Source organism: Dermacentor silvarum, chromosome 1, assembly GCF_013339745.2.
Source record: "Dermacentor silvarum isolate Dsil-2018 chromosome 1, BIME_Dsil_1.4, whole genome shotgun sequence".
Classification (NCBI taxonomy): domain Eukaryota; kingdom Metazoa; phylum Arthropoda; class Arachnida; order Ixodida; family Ixodidae; genus Dermacentor; species Dermacentor silvarum.
This window is the reverse complement of record NC_051154.1, coordinates 164,189,220-164,207,411: the sequence shown is the minus strand read 5'-3', so window position 1 is coordinate 164,207,411 and position 18,192 is coordinate 164,189,220. Positions and strand designations below refer to the sequence as shown.

At 47.3% G+C, this 18,192-nt stretch overlaps 1 protein-coding gene across 1 annotated transcript in view; it reads left to right on the top strand.

Moving 5' to 3' along the window:
• Positions 1-18,192, top strand: part of LOC119436345 (lysosomal alpha-mannosidase-like) — an 86,266-nt gene that overhangs the window by 67,122 nt on the left and 952 nt on the right. The window contains exons 19-22 of the mRNA XM_037703164.2: positions 13,109-13,196; positions 13,339-13,425; positions 14,727-14,936; positions 16,749-16,886. Coding sequence (XP_037559092.2) covers positions 13,109-13,196; positions 13,339-13,425; positions 14,727-14,936; positions 16,749-16,886 — 523 coding nt within the window. The remainder of the gene's footprint in view (positions 1-13,108; positions 13,197-13,338; positions 13,426-14,726; positions 14,937-16,748; positions 16,887-18,192) is intronic.

Here is an 18,192-nt window from a genome sequence, read left to right as displayed (position 1 = left end):
AGCTTTGCTTTCCTGGATATTAGCGCTGCGTACGAAAACGTAAACGTGGAAATTTTGCGGATTAGTCTTCGTGACGGTCTGGTTGAAGAAAAAGCGTGAAAAAAAAAGAAAGAAAAAGCAATATGGAAGAATAATAAAGGGCAATGGCTTGGGAAAGGCGAACTGGCGGCGATACAGTAAATAGACATGTTTACGCCAATGGTTCCCGCTATCAGCGCTGCTCTTAAGTAATGATGTATACATGATAGGAATGGGGAAGAGGGCTAGAGGTAAGTAAATTAGGCTATACTCGCTCGTATTCAAACAAGGAAGTGTAGTGGTGGAGCAACTGTTCCAGGTTTACCGTACACTCACGACATTCCTCTGTTAGCGGATAGCCAGAGGGATGTTTAGCTACCGGCAGATATTTGCGAAGATGGTGATGCACTAGGTTTCAAGTTAGTGGGGAGAAGTCAGGTTTTTGGGTGTTTAATAATAGTCAGTCAATCACACAATACAGGGAGGTGAAACATCAAGGGTTGAAGAATAGAATAATCTAAGAGTATGGATTAAAGAGGAAAAGAATGACATAGGAAAGCTTCAACAAGTAGTCAAAGAAAAAGGGCAAAGAAACGTGGCCATAGTACAAAAAAGATGGTTATGGGGATGCGAAACGTATGAGGTATCGCGAAACGTGCGGAAAGGAGTCATTGTTCCGGAAGTTATGTATGGAAACTCAGATTTATGCTTAAAATCCGAAGTGCAGTCGGGGCCACATAATACTCAAACGTTTTTGGAAGACCAGCTTTAAGTGCACACGGAAAAACTACGAATGACGTTGAAAGAGAAGACACGGGCTTTCAAAGTGCAGAGGGCTAGGAGTAAAATTTATTTCGGAAAACTACTGGGAATTTTCAAGTAAAGTAGATAGGCGGCTAAGGCATTTAGTTGTATGGCACTTCTATTTCAAGAACATTGACTCACAGTCGAGAAAATGTGCCAGGAAGCGAACCAGTGTTACGCTAATAGTGTGGACAGCAAAATAGATTCGAATATTCCGGATAAACAAGATGGAGAGGAAGCCAGCTATGGAACTATATAAGTAAAGAACTGATACCAACAATAGAAGAAATATTTAACGGTAATCCAAAGGATAGGGCGAAGATCAGGGTGCATCAAGACACAGGATACAGTACGAAGGATACAGTTCAGGGTGATCAGGATACAGTTCGAAGATCTGGGTGCCTGAGAAAGCAGAGTTATAGGAGAAAACCTGCGTATCACGACTGCTCATGCTCAGCGTGTTAAAATAGCGCAGGAATCACTCAACATGTCTGGTTAGCGTGTATCAGAATTTGTCCAGAAGTAAGTGAAGACGTAGTTAGCCCGAGGCCTTGGGCTTCTAGTATAGCCGAGGATAAATCTGGTGGTATACAGGCTACAGTAAAGACGACGGGACGATTGGTTGCACAAAACGCAGATTGAGAAGGTTGTTATTTTTTAGAACAACAAAATACTCCAAGATTCCATGGTTTGTAAAGCACGAACCACTGAATCTTAGAGGCCCAGAATACACGCAAATGAAATATAAAACAAACAAAAAGAACTTATGCAGATCCCACGCTATGTGGCAATCGATGTTATGCGAAGCAATTTGCAGGCAGATGGCAATGCAGTATCGTTTGGGGTTCTTCAAAGAGTTACCAGATGGACAAACGTGTTTGTGTAAAGCAAGCAATCGTGTATGTAGCGCTAGCCTTTGTGTGACGAGCGATGCAAGAGAACGGCGGTAGTATGGTGGCGTGACGAAATTTTTTTTGCTTCTAGGAAGAAACGTTATGAATGAATGAATGAAGTCAACTTTATTGAAAGGTCCTGCGAGTGGTAAGGGATTGTCGACCCCTATGAAGTGGGCTTCTCCCACGACGGGACCGAGAGCCGAAGCTCGACGGTGGCGTCCCGGACTCGCTGGACTGCACTGAGTTGAGGTGCGAATTGGTCGCTCCTGATGGCTTGATCGAAGTTGTTCTTTTCTTCCTCAATGTCGGGGTGAGCTCGCGAGCACGGCCAGAGAAGGTGGAATACGTTGAAAGGTGAATAACAGCTATTGCAGTAAGATCTGTCGTAAAGCTCAGGTAGGTAGTGGTGAAGTCTGTTTTGTGTAGGGTATGTATCTGTTTGTAACATGCGCAAAGTCACCGCTTGGGCCCGATTAACGCTGCGGTGTGGTGTGCTGTATGAGCGTCGCAGAAGTCGGTAGTGTTTAGTGATTTCGTGGTATGTGGAAGGGGCGTCACGATTCGCGGGTGGGTCGCTGAGGGGCGCGCGGTCTGTAAGGGCTCGCGCTGCACTGTGCGCAACATCATTCAGATTGAGCGCTCCTTCGACCTCCTGTCCTAGACGGGATGGAAACCAGTAGACGACGTGACAGTTAATAGGCTTGCTTGTGAGGATCCTGTGAGCTTGGGTGCAGACCGTACCCCTTTGAAAGGCCCTGACAGCTGTAATCGAGTCACTGTAGACGTGGGTGAGGTTGTTGTCCGCGAGGGCCTGTGCGATCGCGATTTGTTCTGCCACTTCTGACCTTCGGGTGGCGGTGGAAGCCGAATGGACGGTGTCGCCGATGCTGTTTACCACCGTCGTAACGAAGGCTTTGTTCCAGGTGTACGCTGCCGCACCTACGAAGACGGAGCAGTCCGGAGTCCTATGGGCTTGCGAGAGAAGGAACTTTTCCCTGGCTTGTCGTCTTTCCTTGTTGTTCTCTGGATGTACGTTTCTGGGGATGAGTCTGATCGTGATCTTGTTGCGAACGTCCCTAGGGATGTCCACGTGGTCCTGTTTGACAAGGGCCGGGTCGTGGCCCAATTTGGCCAGGATAGCCCGGCCGGCCGGTGGGCCCGATAGTCCGATGAGCTGGGCATTGCACTGTGCCTCTGCGATTTCATCGATGGTGTTGTGCATGCCGAGCGCAGCGAGCTTATAGTTGCTGGTGCTGTTCGGGATGCCAAGGGACTGTTTAGTGACCTCACGCCGTTGTGCGTTGAGCTTCTTTTTTTTGTTCTAGTCCAACTGAGCATGGCTGCCACGTACGCAAAGTGACAGGTGATGAAATTAGACGAGTTTGGTTAGATTGTGCGCCCTTAAGCCCTTGTGTCTGTTGGCTATTCGTCGGATCAAACCCATGGCGCTGTTCGTTTTGCCGACCAGTTTTTGTGCGGTGATGGCGTTGCTAGATTTGTCTTTGATCGTTAGTCCCAGGATTCTGATGTGGCTGACGTTCGGAATGGCGGTGACCATGGTGGTTCGGACCGTGATGTCCTGATTGAAGTCGACGTTCGTGGAGTAAAGTCTTCTACCCTTATGAACAGGGCGTCGGATAAGGAGCTCCGACTTGGTCGGCGAGAATTTGAGGCCAGTGAGGATCAGATACTACTCTACCGCGTAGAACGCTTCCTGTAGTCTGTCCTGAATTATGCCCGGCGTGCCTTGGGTGGCCCACAGGGTTAATATCGTCAGCATAAATGGTGTGTTTGATGCCATGAATCTCATTTAGTATGTCGGCAAACCCCGCCATGGCCAAGTTGAATAACATGGGAGAGATGACCGAACCCTGCGGGGTGCCTGTGTCACCAAGTGTGAGCTCGTCCAAAGCCAGGTCGCACAGGCGCAAGGTGGCTGTCCTGTCGCGAAGAAACGATTTTACGTAGGCGTGGAACTTGCATCCGAAGTCGAGTCGGGATATCGTGTCGGCGAAGAATTTGTGGGACAAGTTGTCGAAGGCCTTTTCTAGGTCCAGTCCAAGGATGGCCTTGGCGTTCCTGATCTGGTCATCGATTATTTGATGCTTAATGAGTGTCATGGCATCCTGCGTGGAGAGTCCCGGTCTGAACCCAATGAGGGTGTGCGACAGGGCGCCGCGGTCTTCCAGGTATCTGGAGATCCTGGTTTGCACGACGTGTTCCATCGCTTTGCCGAGGCAGGACGTGAGCGAGATAGGCCGCAGGTTCTCGATTTCGGCCGGCTTGTTAGGCTTGGGGATGAGGACCGTGGTGGCAGCTTTCCAATCCTGCGGCACTACCCCCGTGTCCCAGACTTCATTGAAGAGGCCCGTCAAAAACCGTACCGAGCTGTCGTCCAGGTTGCGGAGCGACTTGTTCGTGATGCCATCTGGCCCGGGGGCGGACCTTCCGTTCAGGTTGTGAAGATCGGATCTCACCTCTTCGACGGTGATGGGTTCGTCCAGGTGGGGATTATCCGCGCCCGTGTACAGGGTTGCAGCCGCCCATCCCCGATTGCCAGACGTCAGCGGCATGTATTTGCGTGCCAATTTGTCCATGATTTCTTTCTCAGTGGAACTCTCGAGTTCTTTTTTGATGATCTTGTCCTATTCATTGAACCTAGTGTTCTTGGTTTGAGCTTTATTGAGCAGGCTCTCGAAAAGGTTCCACGTCTTTCTCGAGGTCATGGTGCCGTCCGCTTTAGCGTTATAATCTGTTCCGTTACGACCTGGGCTCATCGCTACGGTGGTACAGTGTCGCACAGTGTCTTCGTAGCATTATCGGCTATACGAGCAAAGGACTGGGGAATGTAGGCTGATCCCGAAGGCGGTGCACTCTGCACGCTCTCACCCGTGGAGCACGAGTAAGATGGAAACTGGCGCTCGCGCGCGTGCTATGTGACGTGAAGCGCACGCCAGTCGTCTCAAATAGCTAGTTGGCGTTGGCACGAGTGGAATAGTATACAGTCTATCATAGCCCGATAAGTCTCACCAACGTCGACTATAAGATTTTTTATGATGGTACTGGCGAAAAGGATGCAAAGCTTGATAATAATGACCACAGGGCCGCATCAAACAAGTCGAAGTATCGCAACAAACTTCCATGTTACGCCTAGCATTTTGGAGTGTTGTGATGCGTTGGGAATTTTTGCAGCTATGATTCAGTTAGAAATGGAAGATATTTTCGATCTTGTATCGCACAGCGTCCTTTTTTGCCTATTAGAGTATTTGAACGTAGGAAGAAATGGCTTACACTGACTTCACAACTAGAATAATTGTCAATGAACGGCTCACAGAAAATGCGCGGGTGCACTCCTTTGTTAGACAAGGATGTGCCACTTCCTCACTGTTATTGGCTGCCTACTTTGAGCCGCTTTGGTAGTCATTGCCGATAGCATAAACATCACAGGTTTCAAATTACAGGGATTGCAGTGAATCACAGTGACGAAGTGATTCTTTGATAGAACGCTTGTATCTGTGTCTCCACTTTTTCGCTTTGTTTCCATGCAATTCTGGGAGCTCCCGCTCCCTCCATGCGACAATGGATGAAAAGAACTCAGCGGAACTTCCTGGTGCGCAGCCGTCAGGTGGGATAATGTCCAGGAAACGTGGAAGCGCGTTAAGTGATGCATACATCGAGGCCACTGAGTTATGGTCGGGCAGCTACGACTCCTCGGATGATGATTTCAAAGTCGTAATGAGTAGAACAGTAAAAAGAGGACTACTGCAGGCGTCATTGTCGGCAAGTGTTTCTGCCATGAAGAGTGCACCGCAGCGCTGGCCGCACACTCTGCTCTTCATGCCCGTGGACCCAACTACCAATCTGCGTCTCCACGTCAAAGTAGGACATATCCGCCATTCGGAACGACCATTCGTACCGAAGCCCCTCCAGTGTTGCAAGATTGGCCACGTAAAGGGTGTCTGTGTGAACAACGCCGTGTGTCCGCGATGCTCTGGGTCCCATTCAGAAGACGCCTGCCTCACAGATGTTCTAAGGTACCCTAACTGCAGTGGTGCTCACAAGGCCTCATCAAATGATTGCCCGTGGGTGCGGAAGGAATTCGCGATCCTCAAACGAATGCAGCAGGATAATTTAACGCATCCAGAGACTGCTGCCACTCTTCGGCGACGTCGGCATCGACACTGAAGACGTTCACAAAAAACCGCAGATGCTGGTAGTAACACGCTACCTTCCGTCAGAGTGGCTGCCGCATCAACGCACAGCACCACCAAGACGGATACAGGGAAACAAACGAAGTTGGAAGACTCGCCCGTCCTGAAGAATTGCCTGAGGTACCGAGGGCACAACGTGCTGCTGAGTTACCTCAAATCGCGCCGACCTCGACGGCTGCGGCAACTGTTGAAGCGACGTTCGCTGACGATCCCCAGGTCATCCACATTTTGCGGTCTCTCATGAATGCAATTAGCGTTATACTAAACAACATTAAAACTTCGTCTGCGCAAAGCGCGCTACAGTGGACACTTGGTTGAAATCATGGCTCGCCAGAAGCCGTCGTTTCGTGACGACGTCCGGAACGCGTCGATATTTCAGTGGAACGCCAGAGGATTTAAGTCACGCATATCGGACTTTCGACAGTTTGTGTGCATGAATCAGTTCCCCATTATCGTCATCTGTGAGCCCCTCTCAGCTCACATCAGACTGTGCGGGTATGAGTGCTTCATGTCCACCAGACAGGAAGAATGTAGCAACATTATAGTTTTCATACGACGTGATCTTACGTATGTCCATCATCCGGTGCTACCTGACCATGAAAACCAGTACGTGTGTCTGACAGTGAGGAAAGGCAAGCTCACTTCCACGGTAGTTGGGAGCCTACATATCGCCCTCAAGTCGGCTGTTGTGGTTGCGGCGACTCACGACAGTGACTCTGCAGCCTTGGAGCCTGGAGATTTGAATGCCCACCCCTATCTCTAGGGAAGCTCTAAGATGAACTCGATGGGCAGAAGATTAGTGTCATTCGCCTCCGAACAAGAGATTTGTTAGTTAAATGAAGAAAGCCCCACCTGTTTGCATGGAAGTGTCTACAGTAGCTGCCTGGACCTCACCTTTGTTACACGCTGCTTCACCTGAAATGTTAGGTGGTGTTCAGATATTGAAACACGGGGAAGTGATCATCGCCCCACTTAACTTAGGATTGAAGGGTTGACGGACTCCTAGTTACCCGGCGTCACCAGTATAACGACTGGCCGATGTTCAAATTAATTGTGGAAGACGGTTGTCGTGATGGCTTATCCTCCAGCCTAGAGGACACTATAAAGGGTGCCCTAGAGGCTGCCACGCGTTCGCTTTCGAGAATGTCTACACGCACCCAATACGACATTGAGCTGGAGAAGCTTCGTGCAATTCGTCGCAGTGCAGAGCAATGATATAGGCATACAAAGTCCGTACATGACTTGAGGTTGGCCAGATGAACTCAAAAGAAAACTCAGCGTCGCATGGGCAAACTCGCATAGCAAAGATGGATGTCATTCTGCGAGTCTTTGGATACAAGAAAAGCTTTGTCACACATATGGAGAACTAACTGTTAGTGGACTCCGTGCAACCCCTCAGCGATTGACGTATTTCTGCAGGAGGATTGCTGGCGAAACTGGTTCTGCTGGAACATCGACGCTCGACCACTCACCGATTTCACGCGACCTCCGCATGGACAGTCCTTTCACTATGGAAGAACTTGAAGCTGCACTTGCCTTGCGAAAGCGTTCATCATTTCCAGGACCCGGAGGTACAACTTACCGTGCCCTATGTAATCTTGGCGAAGAGGCTCGGAAAGTGCTCCTGCACTTGCTCAACAGTTCCTGACAGACAGGCACGGTTCCCTAGGAAAGCAGACCATTCGGCTAATTTCACCGCTCAAGCATGGCAAGTCACCTGTAGACATTGCATCATACCAACCGATTGCGCTTGCCAGCTGCATCGGAAAACTAATTGAGAGGATGGTTCTAACACGATTAGAAAGGTACCTCGACCATTGCGATATACATCCACACGCAATGGCCGGTTTCAGGGGCGGCCGTTCTTTCATGGACAACCCTGTCGACTTGGTGACGTACGTCGAGCACCAGATGTCCTGCAAACGATTATCTGCTGCACTGTTTCTGGATGCTAAAGGCGCATATGATGACGTATCACACGAAGCGATTTTCAGCACGTTAGAGGAAGTAGGAATTAGCGCAAGATCTTCTTCTGGATTAGTAGCTACCTACAAACGAGATCCTTTTTGAAACCTACCGAGGATGACCCCACCGCCCAGCATTACAGTAGCCGTGGGGTTACTGTAATGGGCCGAGTACTGAGCCCAACGGTCTTCAATCTAACACTCATTGTACTCACCGACATACATCCATGCACCGTTCGGCTCTCCATCTGTGCCGAATACATTTGTGTTTGGACGTCGGGTGCGACGCGACTTCAGCTTCGCGCGCGGCTTCAGAAGGCAGGCACTTTAACATCATCCTACCTTCGGGAACGAGGACTTGAAATATTGTGTGAAAAGAGTGCAGTGGTGGCATTTATCAGAAAACCAATTTCTCCACACGTGATGTTCGTCGACGGACAGCTGATCTCGTACAGCACAAGTCACATATATTTGGGAGTGGTTATTGGCGAAATGTCCCCTGGACCTCTCATGTGAATTATGTGAGTAAACGACTGACTGGATTTTGACATATGTTCAAGTTCCTAGCAGGAAAGACCTGGGGAGTGTCAATACACTCTATGCTGCAACTGTACAGGGTCCTCTTTATTGGATTTCTGCGGTACAACCTACCGGTCATCTCCAACACCCGCCGAACTAACCTGAATACATTCTAAGGTATCCAAGCCCAAGCCCTCAGGATATTGCCTTCATCTACCGCAGGGCGCGTCAATGACAGAAGTTATTGCAATTGCTCAAGATTACACTACAAGAACATACATAACCATTCAAACAATTCGTGTGCACATAAGATACTAACCCGTCGTGGTTGCTTAGTGGCTATGGTGCAGGGCTGCTTAGCACGAGGTCGCATTTCGATAGAGGAGCAATGCGAAAACACCCGTGTGCATAGATTTAGGTGCACGTTAAAGAACCCCAGGTTGTCGAAATTATTCCGGAGTCCCCCACTACGGTGTGCCTCATAATCAGATCTTAGTTTTGGCACGTAAAACCCCATAATTTAATTTTTAAACGTAAGACACTTCGCCCGGACCCGTACCCACCACCTCGCAAGTCTCCCAGTAGAAAGGCACCACACGACATTCACTGCAACTGTCTTCGCTCACCGTGCCTCTGTGACGTCAAGGTACGCACCTGCGGCAAGACTTTCGATTCTTCCATGGCGTGTGAGCCAAACTCAAGTAAACCTCACAGTTCCAGGAGTTCAGAAAAAGTCGGACTTATCTTCATCTGCACTCAAGCAACTTAGTCTACACCTCTTGTACGAGAAATAAAGCGACTACACACACGTCTATACTAATGGTTCAACTACATCAACCAGTTCTAGTGGGGCTATAGTTATACCAACAAGGGGAATAACCCAACGGTTCAAGGCTTCCCATATCACTACGTCTACAGCTACAGAGCTCGCGGCTCTCCGCGGTGCGATTCATGTGATCAATACAGAGAGTCCTGGAAAATGGGCGGACTACTGCGGACTACTGTAAGGCCGGCCTTACAATGTATACAGTCGTTTCTCCGACATGGAACTCACGATCAACTGACGTGCGGAATTATGGAACTTATCCATCACTTGAGAGAAAAAGGCCATGATATCTCATTTCAATGAACACCAGGCCATTGCGGTATCACTGGAAATGACGTAGATAAGGCAGCTTGGACATCAAACCACGAAGACCACTGCGTCCCCATTCCTCTCTCAAGGACATATGCTGCGAGACAGCTCCTCATTCTAGCACGTACACTCTCGTTAGCTGAGTGAAATACCGCATATACACGGAGCGCCAAAATGCACAGGCTAAACCCTTCGCTGCAACTCGTACCTCCGGTAGGACTGCACCGACGCGAAGAGTCTCTTCTGTGTCGGTTGTGGTTGGGAGTTACCTTTACGAAATCTTGTTCAGCACTTATTGGAATGGCTGACAGTCCTGCATGTGATGTATGCGGATGCGAGGAGAACATTGACCACCTATTGCTCTCAATTTGAAGCACAAATACCGTCTATGTCCAACGCATTCAGGAAACTAGATGATCGTCTTCTGAGTGAACAGACAATACTAGAACACCTTCCGCACCGATCATCGGCTCAGAAGGCAGTTAAAGCACCTTTGCGCTTTCTGAGAACGTCTGGCTTGTGCGAGCGCCGTTGACTCTGTAGTGCTGTCCACGCACGTCTCTCTACCCCCACCCCCTCTCTCTCTATCTCTCTTATTTCTATTCCCCTTCTCCCTTCCCCCAGCGTAGGGTAGCCAACCGGACTGTTGACTGGTTAACATCCCTGCCTTCATTTGATCTCTCTCTCTGCTCGTGTCAAGATGCTAGCTTATGCGCACGATATGGTTGTTTTTTGCACAAATACGGACATTATTCGCTTAGTTATTGATGGCGAAAAAATTCGCTAGCCCACAGGTTTCCGCATAAATTGGGACAAGAGCTCTGGTTGCTGGATTAAAGCTGGTTTACAAAGCCTGAGCACTTTTTCAGATTGAGTTGGTCAGCTCTGCCGACGCAGTACCTCGGCGTTCCTTTAGACAAGTGCAACGACACCGATTATCATTGGGCAGATCAAACGTCACGCGTAAAAGAAAAGGCGTGGCAAAGACTCATTGTTCGCGCGCTCTGCGGTCTGCCATGGGCTCCTTGTGTCCAAGATCTGGTACGTGATGAATGTATTCTACGCATAGCGCATTAGTATTCCAGGGATTCATCGAGCATTTGCTGTTTTTATTTCGGCTTCAGCGTCAGAGAAAACTGCTCGGACGAATCTGTTTCTACGCATTAAAAAAGTGGCATTGGTCTGGCCCATTTATTTAAAAGACAAGTTGTCTCGTCTTTCTTTTTTCTCCGTGACAAGAAAAAAAGTGTTTTTCGTATACTTTTCATACTGATGTGCTTACGTAGATTCGTTGCTGGTCTATTATTTCCACTTTTACGTAGATATTTGTCGTCCTATTACTAGATGCATGCACGAGGTTTTGCTTTCTTGCCGTGTGCTGCACGTCAGATTTTCCGTGGAATATTTGTGCAATTTGTCCTCCCCCCCCCCCCCCCCCCCCCCCAAAAAAAAAAAAAACGACAATGATCTTGGTGTCATATGCTCCCTACACCACTGCGCATTCTGGAGCCTCAGGAAAAAAATGTACACAAAAGGATAAAAAAATATGCCGGCCGGACCTACTGTTACGAGCTTCTACTTTAAGCTACACACAAACACATTACTCGTTAAGGTGCCTCCAGCAAAAAAGGAATTTTAATTTCCTGGACCACTGCCCATCTTTTATGTAAAACAAAAAACCGGAAACAATTGAACATGTTTTTTTTTTATATCTACACAATGCGCATGTCCTGTGCGCACCTTCTTCGTACTTCTTCCAATTGTGAGCGCTGCACAAACTACATCATGAATGTTTTTTTTCTACATTGCTTGGTAAGCAGCTTTCCATTGAGATGTTCTCCAACGAACCATTAAAATAAAACTACCAGTGAACGCGCATGGTTTGGGATTCTTGCCCATTCATAACACAGGCCTTATATCGATTTACTAATGCTCCTGGGCATGCAGTTTGTGGAAGACACGCGTGCATCATGCATTCATCATGAAGATATCAATGTACGTTCTCTACGCGTAACAATTTAATTGAGAATGCTGTTCCTGTTATAGAGGCGTCCAGGATGAAACCCCACCCCCCAGAGTGCATAACTCTGACGATTTGGCATTGCTCAAGAAATTTTAATATGTGTCAAAGGGTGATGCATTTTAAGTTTTCTAAATCTTTATTTAGTCAGAAAAGGTTGCAAACTAATAATGAAAAAAAAAAGTTGCGGCATAACGGCGAGAGCATCAAGGTGCTGTGCTTGTAGTCAGAGGTTCGATCCCACAGTCGGGCACTTGAATGGTCTTTTTATTGAAGAGGCCCGAAACGAGGCGAGACAGGAACCTACCTGCCCACTTACCGCGATGTGCCTTGGATGAGGCAAAGAACGCTTCACATTAAAATAAAAGAACTTGGTAGTACCAGACACTAGGCCGCTTCAAAGTGGGTGCTCATAAAACCCATCAACTAATCCACGCGTGAAACTGCGAAACGAGGCTTGATAGATGGTATTAAGCCAACGCTTTCAGTCATGAATATATGAAATTCCCACTAGTTGCAAGAAATTAACAAAATTGGCTAATGTTAAATAATTACCGCGCTCATTACTACGTAGTTCATATATTCGCATCGCAGTCCGCAAATAAAAAGGTGTTATTGCAATGTTTAGTTATGGTTCTCAGAAATAATACGCGCTCGCCGTTTTGTTTTCGTGAGCTAATGATGCAACTGAATGGGCGTAGTTTTAATTGCTGTAAAGCTTTAAATATATTCTTCAAAAGGTATCCCTGTACAATTTTTTTTGAATCCCATTACTACCTATCGGCGACGCACGCTTTTGAAGTGTTGAACGTCCAGCTATTACTTACGGGACTGCTCTTGCGCACAGAGTGCAATTTTGTTATGTTTATGGCAGCTGGAAGTTTGTTATGCATGTATTTCATGCAAAAGAACTAATGGACTGACGAACTACAGCTGTAGCACCCGGCTCTGGCTACTGCCTGTGGTGCGTCGCCACGGATATGTAGCTTTGCAGGTCAGTAAGACGCCCTATCTTTGTGCGCACGAAGTCCAGTGAAGAAAGGACTTTCCGAGCCACGCGCCTGAGGTCCTTTCGCACAACTCAGCCGTCGTATTAGGCATCATTCCTTAGACACGGGAGCGTCCTTGGCATCTGGCCAGAGACATGGGAAACATATAAGCCACGCCATTTAAGTTTTCTTCCAACGTGCAATTCTTGTCTTCTCGTCTTCTCTCTTAATGAAAACAAGTCATCAATGATCTATTGTTGGAAAGTTTCTAATAGAGCCGAAACTTCTTTTTGCCTTGCCTAGTTCTGAGCAGGCCCAGTCAATTATCGATTGATGTGCTGAGCTTTGCTATATCTTGAACGACAGCATACTAAGCGCAAAACATAGTTATGCAAAAGGCGAACAACATAGAATTTTTTTTCTTTAGCACTTGCAGCAAGCCTCTCCCCTTCGACCACTGATGGACAGCTGTACAAATATAGTCATCTGTGCAATGACACGCTAATACGATCGACATTTTTTTCGCCACGTCATGGACTTACCTTTTCGCAGACGCGGTCCCATGGCAAAGAAAGGAACAGACAACTGGAAAACTACAGCTTCGCAGTACTACCCCGTCGTGTCTTGGGTGTACATTAAGGTAATCGTGCTCTCATTTATGACATGACTCGCCTGCCCTGAGGCATTCGTCTGTTTAGTAAAGCCAATATACAGCACTGTACCAAACCTTTTGGTAGCGACGCAACTTACGCGCTTGCTTCTTTTCCACCAAACCCCTGCAGGACGTGGTTCGAAACATGCAAATGACTATCCTGCCTGACTCATCCCAGGGGACAGCCAGCCTTCACGACGGGGAGATTGAGCTCATGGTAGTAAAAAAAAATATTTGCGTATAAATTATGTCTGTAGTAATACTAACTACTTTAATTGCATCAACATATGACCTGAGCGTAGGTTGTATACTCTTAAAGTGATTTGTAGCGCTTAGCACCTGTTTGATTTTTCACTTCATCGAAGCTATCCCTGCATTGTTGGCATGTCAGATTTCGTGGGAGGAGTATGAAGAGTGTGGCCGCCGACACAGCGAACACCTCCCGACTCACGCCCGCTATGGCATGCACGACCATACTGCTCGGAGGCTTGATAAGTCTCGAGATTGCCGATCCCTCAGGGTCAACTGGAAAGTTGTCAGCTTCGTGGATTGCTACGACATTCGCTCTGTTCCAAGAACGAAATGTAAGCCATTAGCGTAATTCCTGGTTCCAGGCTGTCGAGCGCAGAAATAACTGAAATCCTCGGTCCAGAAAACACTAAAACTAACAATGCATTAATGATCTAGCGAAGTGTGAATCAACGGAGTGATGGCCGTGTGCTCGTGATCAATGTGCAATTAAATGCGCCTCTTTCTTCTGCCCGCTCAGAACGGTGATATTTGATTTTTTGTGGCTATGTCACAGATTAAAAATCAAGCAGCGCCTCCTGAAACGCATCTATCTGTGTCTGTATCCACGCGTTTCTTCGCTGCCATTTCATTCAACCTGGACAGCGCGTGCCACTTCATGGTCTATATTCTGCAACGAACTGGGAAATGCAACCACAGCAAGCGACCGTGTGCGGAGATAACGAAGAGGTTTCTCGAAATTCGCGATTATATGAATTGCATGTAAGGAAATCCGCGTCGGGCTCAAAAGAGAGGGCAACCAGAGACGGTCTGACATAAAGCGATGCTGTGTCACGCTGACGCCTGTATTTTTCACAGTATAGTAAAAAGAAAAAGCAATGGCTTTGCGGCCGCATACTATCAGTCAATAATTATTTAAGCATCTACTTATTCGCGTCTCGCATGGCCGTAGTAGCATGCAGAGAAAGAAGCACTTCAACGACCGTGAAGTTCTTGTTGGCTCGTATAAATTAAGATTTCCAAAACTAGATTATATCTTTCCCATCTCATCTATATAATGGTCGCTGCTAACAAAAGGTACCCGAAGTTGCTGTTGTAATTTGTCAGCGCTAACGCCATCAGATACTAGGCTTTATCACAGCTGCCATTATAGCAGTGTATGCCTAGCAGGCTGTAACAAGCGTTTGATAGGCACTCCCCTGCCATTGCCATTACGCGGCAGATAGTGTTACGAGTTGCGGCTGGTGAAGTGTTGTTGCCGGGCCGCAGATGCACCGCCGGCTGGTGGAGGACGACGGATGTGGGCTCGGCGAGGCGCTCAACGACACGTCGGTGGTGCGCGGCCGTCACTGGGTGCACCTGGGCACTTCTGATTGGCCCCGCATGCGCCAGCAGGCGCTCCAACTCGTCTACGCGCCCATGCTCGCGTACTACAAGCTGGGCAGGGAGTCAGTCGACAGCATGCTCGTCACGGGAAACGTGAGCAACGCGACGCTCGTCTCTTTATATATATATATATATATATATATATATATATATATGCAAGATCAGCGTGCGTCATTTGTTCGATATAGGAATACCATTGAAAGTGAACGGGGTGCTGCGCTCACAAAGCTCCGGCGGCTTTAATTATAGAGACCACGAAGCAGATGCTCGCGTGCTTTTAATGAAAACAGCACCGGACTAAGGTAAAAATGCTGTCGGCTGCAGCCCCAGGGCTTCGCTTTGGAGAGCAGAAAATTGCATCCATTCATTATTACTTTTTGTTTTTTCTTTTGTTGGCTTTTTGTTCGTGTCATAGGCAGAAATCGAATTATCAGAAAACATTGCAAAACAGCCTGTCTGACTTCTGTGAAAACAATGGAACATGAAGCAGAACCCCTAAGTTGCGAGATCCTTGCCGCGTTCAGTTTCGATTTCCTCGCGTACGTCGGGAATTATAAAGCTGTGTAGCTCCAGGCTCCAGTACTTCTTCATATGTGCTTAAATTAAAAATTCTAATGATGCCGAGAAACGTGATACTTTTTTTATTATCTTCGTGTCGACGACCGCAGTACCGGCACGCATAAGTAGAATGAAAAACAGGCAGTGAAAAAAAAAAAACAGAATACAAAATGCGAGACGAGTCTCACATTCTTTTTTACGTTGTAAAGCATATTCATGTTTCTTTCTTGAAAATTTTCCATAGTGAAGGCATCGTGAAGGATAGGTAAGTGTTCACCTTTCCAGGCGTAGAAAAATAGAATGAAAAAAAGAAATCCTAAATGAAGATGTCGCTAGACCACCAGACTTTGCGTGCACATAACTAGACTACCAGAACACATTTTTTTTTACGTAAGAACGCGTTAAAAAGAAACAGATAACAAAGAAAAATATTGGAAAAGTGCACATTCATTTGCTCTGCGGATAAGTGCCACGTCCAATTGCAAGAACTCGTTCGCGTCACAATTCTGCCTGGGTATGAAGTTTGAAGTCTATTGTGGTAAAATGGATGTACAAAGGCATGAGGATTTATTGGCGCAAGATTCGCACCAGCGCCGTCCTTTTAAAACGGTGCTATCACGAAGTTTATCTGTGTCAGTCTTGCAGTGCTCATCGATGTGTTCGGTCAGAGAGCAGTACCGTTACTTGAGATCGTGTAGTCATGAGGTAACGGCTCTGCAATGTTCCGTCATATGTTCAGTACAGAACGTGCAAGCGGGCTATAAATTTTTATTATTAATGTTTCGCTTGCCGTTGACGACCTAAAAAGTAGAGTGGTAAAGTCAGAAGCTATATAAAACTCTTCAGCTGCGTGAAATGCCTAGCTTAGGCAGCTGAATGGCTTATATAGCTTCTGACTTCACTCTTCCGCTCAGGCATTTTACGTAGCTGCGCGCATGGGAGTTGTCAGGTAACTCCTGTGTGCGCATGTCCAAGCACGGACAGTGCCTGCACGTGCGGCGTGGACCTGCGCCATCATAATGGGGATATCAACATGAAAGCGGAGCGATGCCGCGACATTTCGAGATGGCACAGTATAGAGTTTCTTTGCAGTCGCCGCTTCACCGTCTTTATTTGTCACCTTTCTTAGAGGGGGGGGGGGGGGGGGGTTATCGCGCCTTAGCAAAGCCCCCTGAATGTGGTTCAATTATCAAAGTCCAGGAATTGCCCAAGGGAATACCGCAGATCACATACATACAGGGCTGGCGGTGAAGCACGGCTTTATTGCTTTCTGCGTCGCCTACGCGTCTGCTGTTCAACAGCTGCGTTGAGCCGAACTACGCGACTTGTCTTGGCGCGACATGGCAGTTCTCAGGGCTGCGGGAAGAGCTGCCTGACAACGCGCACCTGCTGACATTGGAGGCACTCTCCGCGTCGCGGATCCTGGTGAGGCTCGAGCACCTCATCGTCGACGGGGACGCCAATGACAAGCTCGTCTCTATCACGGTACGCACTTCGTACTGTCCCCCAGGTTACAGGAGCAGTAAATAAGTAAAGCACTAATTTAGTATATAGATTGGCGCGCTTATATGCAAAACTATCTCGCAATTCCTTTGGTGGAAAAACGATTGCTTATTAGCGGAGAAAATAAAAGCCAGAAGACCAGGCAACGGCGCACTTAATGTCGTGGTACGGATATTACAGAATTTTTGCTTTTTCCGCTCCTTTTTGCTCTGTAAAGGCCCCCAAAAGCTTCCAGGTCGAGCTTCCATTCATTTTGAAACGCAATGTAATATTTCCTTCTTGATAGAAGATTTCTTCACCTCCACCAGACGCTGGTAGAATGCACGACGCCACAGGGTGTTGGTGCGGAAATATCAAAATTCGTTGCAACCAATGTTTCGTTTTAACATCCCTGCTGGCTTGTACTAAGCCTCCGCTCACTGGAACGCTGGCCTATTCACAAATCCATGAGCGCTCTTCAAGAATCTAGCTCATCTTAACACTTTTATTTGCTGTCTTGTTAAAGGCCATAATCAAACGATACTTCATGTACGATGTCGGTATCGAAATAATACGTTATACGCTGTCGTGCAAAGCAAGGCTTTTGAGAAATAATAACAACAATAGAACGTTGCACTCTTTATTTGAACCACTGTCTGTTCTCTTTAAAATACTAAAACTATGTAATATTTTAATAAAAAGAAACAAAAAAGCGGCTGACGCATTTGAGAGAAAGGAAAGCATGCTACTACCGGTGTAACATATGATGAACAATAGTACTAGGAACAGACCACCCAATTTGATGACAGTCAAACAAGACTTCTTTCACTAGTGGTATTATAGCTTTCATACCGGTTTATTCGCGATTGCAAAATTTTTACCACATCCGCGGTAGAAAAGCTAGCGAAAAATAAAGGCTAATAAGAATGCAGTGGAGAGTCAGAATGACGCTGTTAGATCACATATCATATCATTACGTCGCAAGCTCTCTTCCGCAAGTCTACTAGGAATAATGAAAGAGCGTGTGGTTTGAACAGTCTTACGGGAGGGGGGGGGGGGGGGGGGGCACGACCGAACTGCTGAAACAAACGAAGCCCGCCCCAAGAGCGTCCGCCACGGTATTTTAGGCACGCTCATTGGCCGAATTACTTCTCGGCATTGTCGAGCTATTTCAATAGCTAGGCGGTCCCAAGTCCGAGGCGCGTTGTTTTGGACCTCGATACATTCCGTAACAATATATGAATATTACCGAAAATTAAGTTTTGCTGTCGGCGCTCCGTTAGCGCTCACCGGCTGAGCTGAAAAGAAG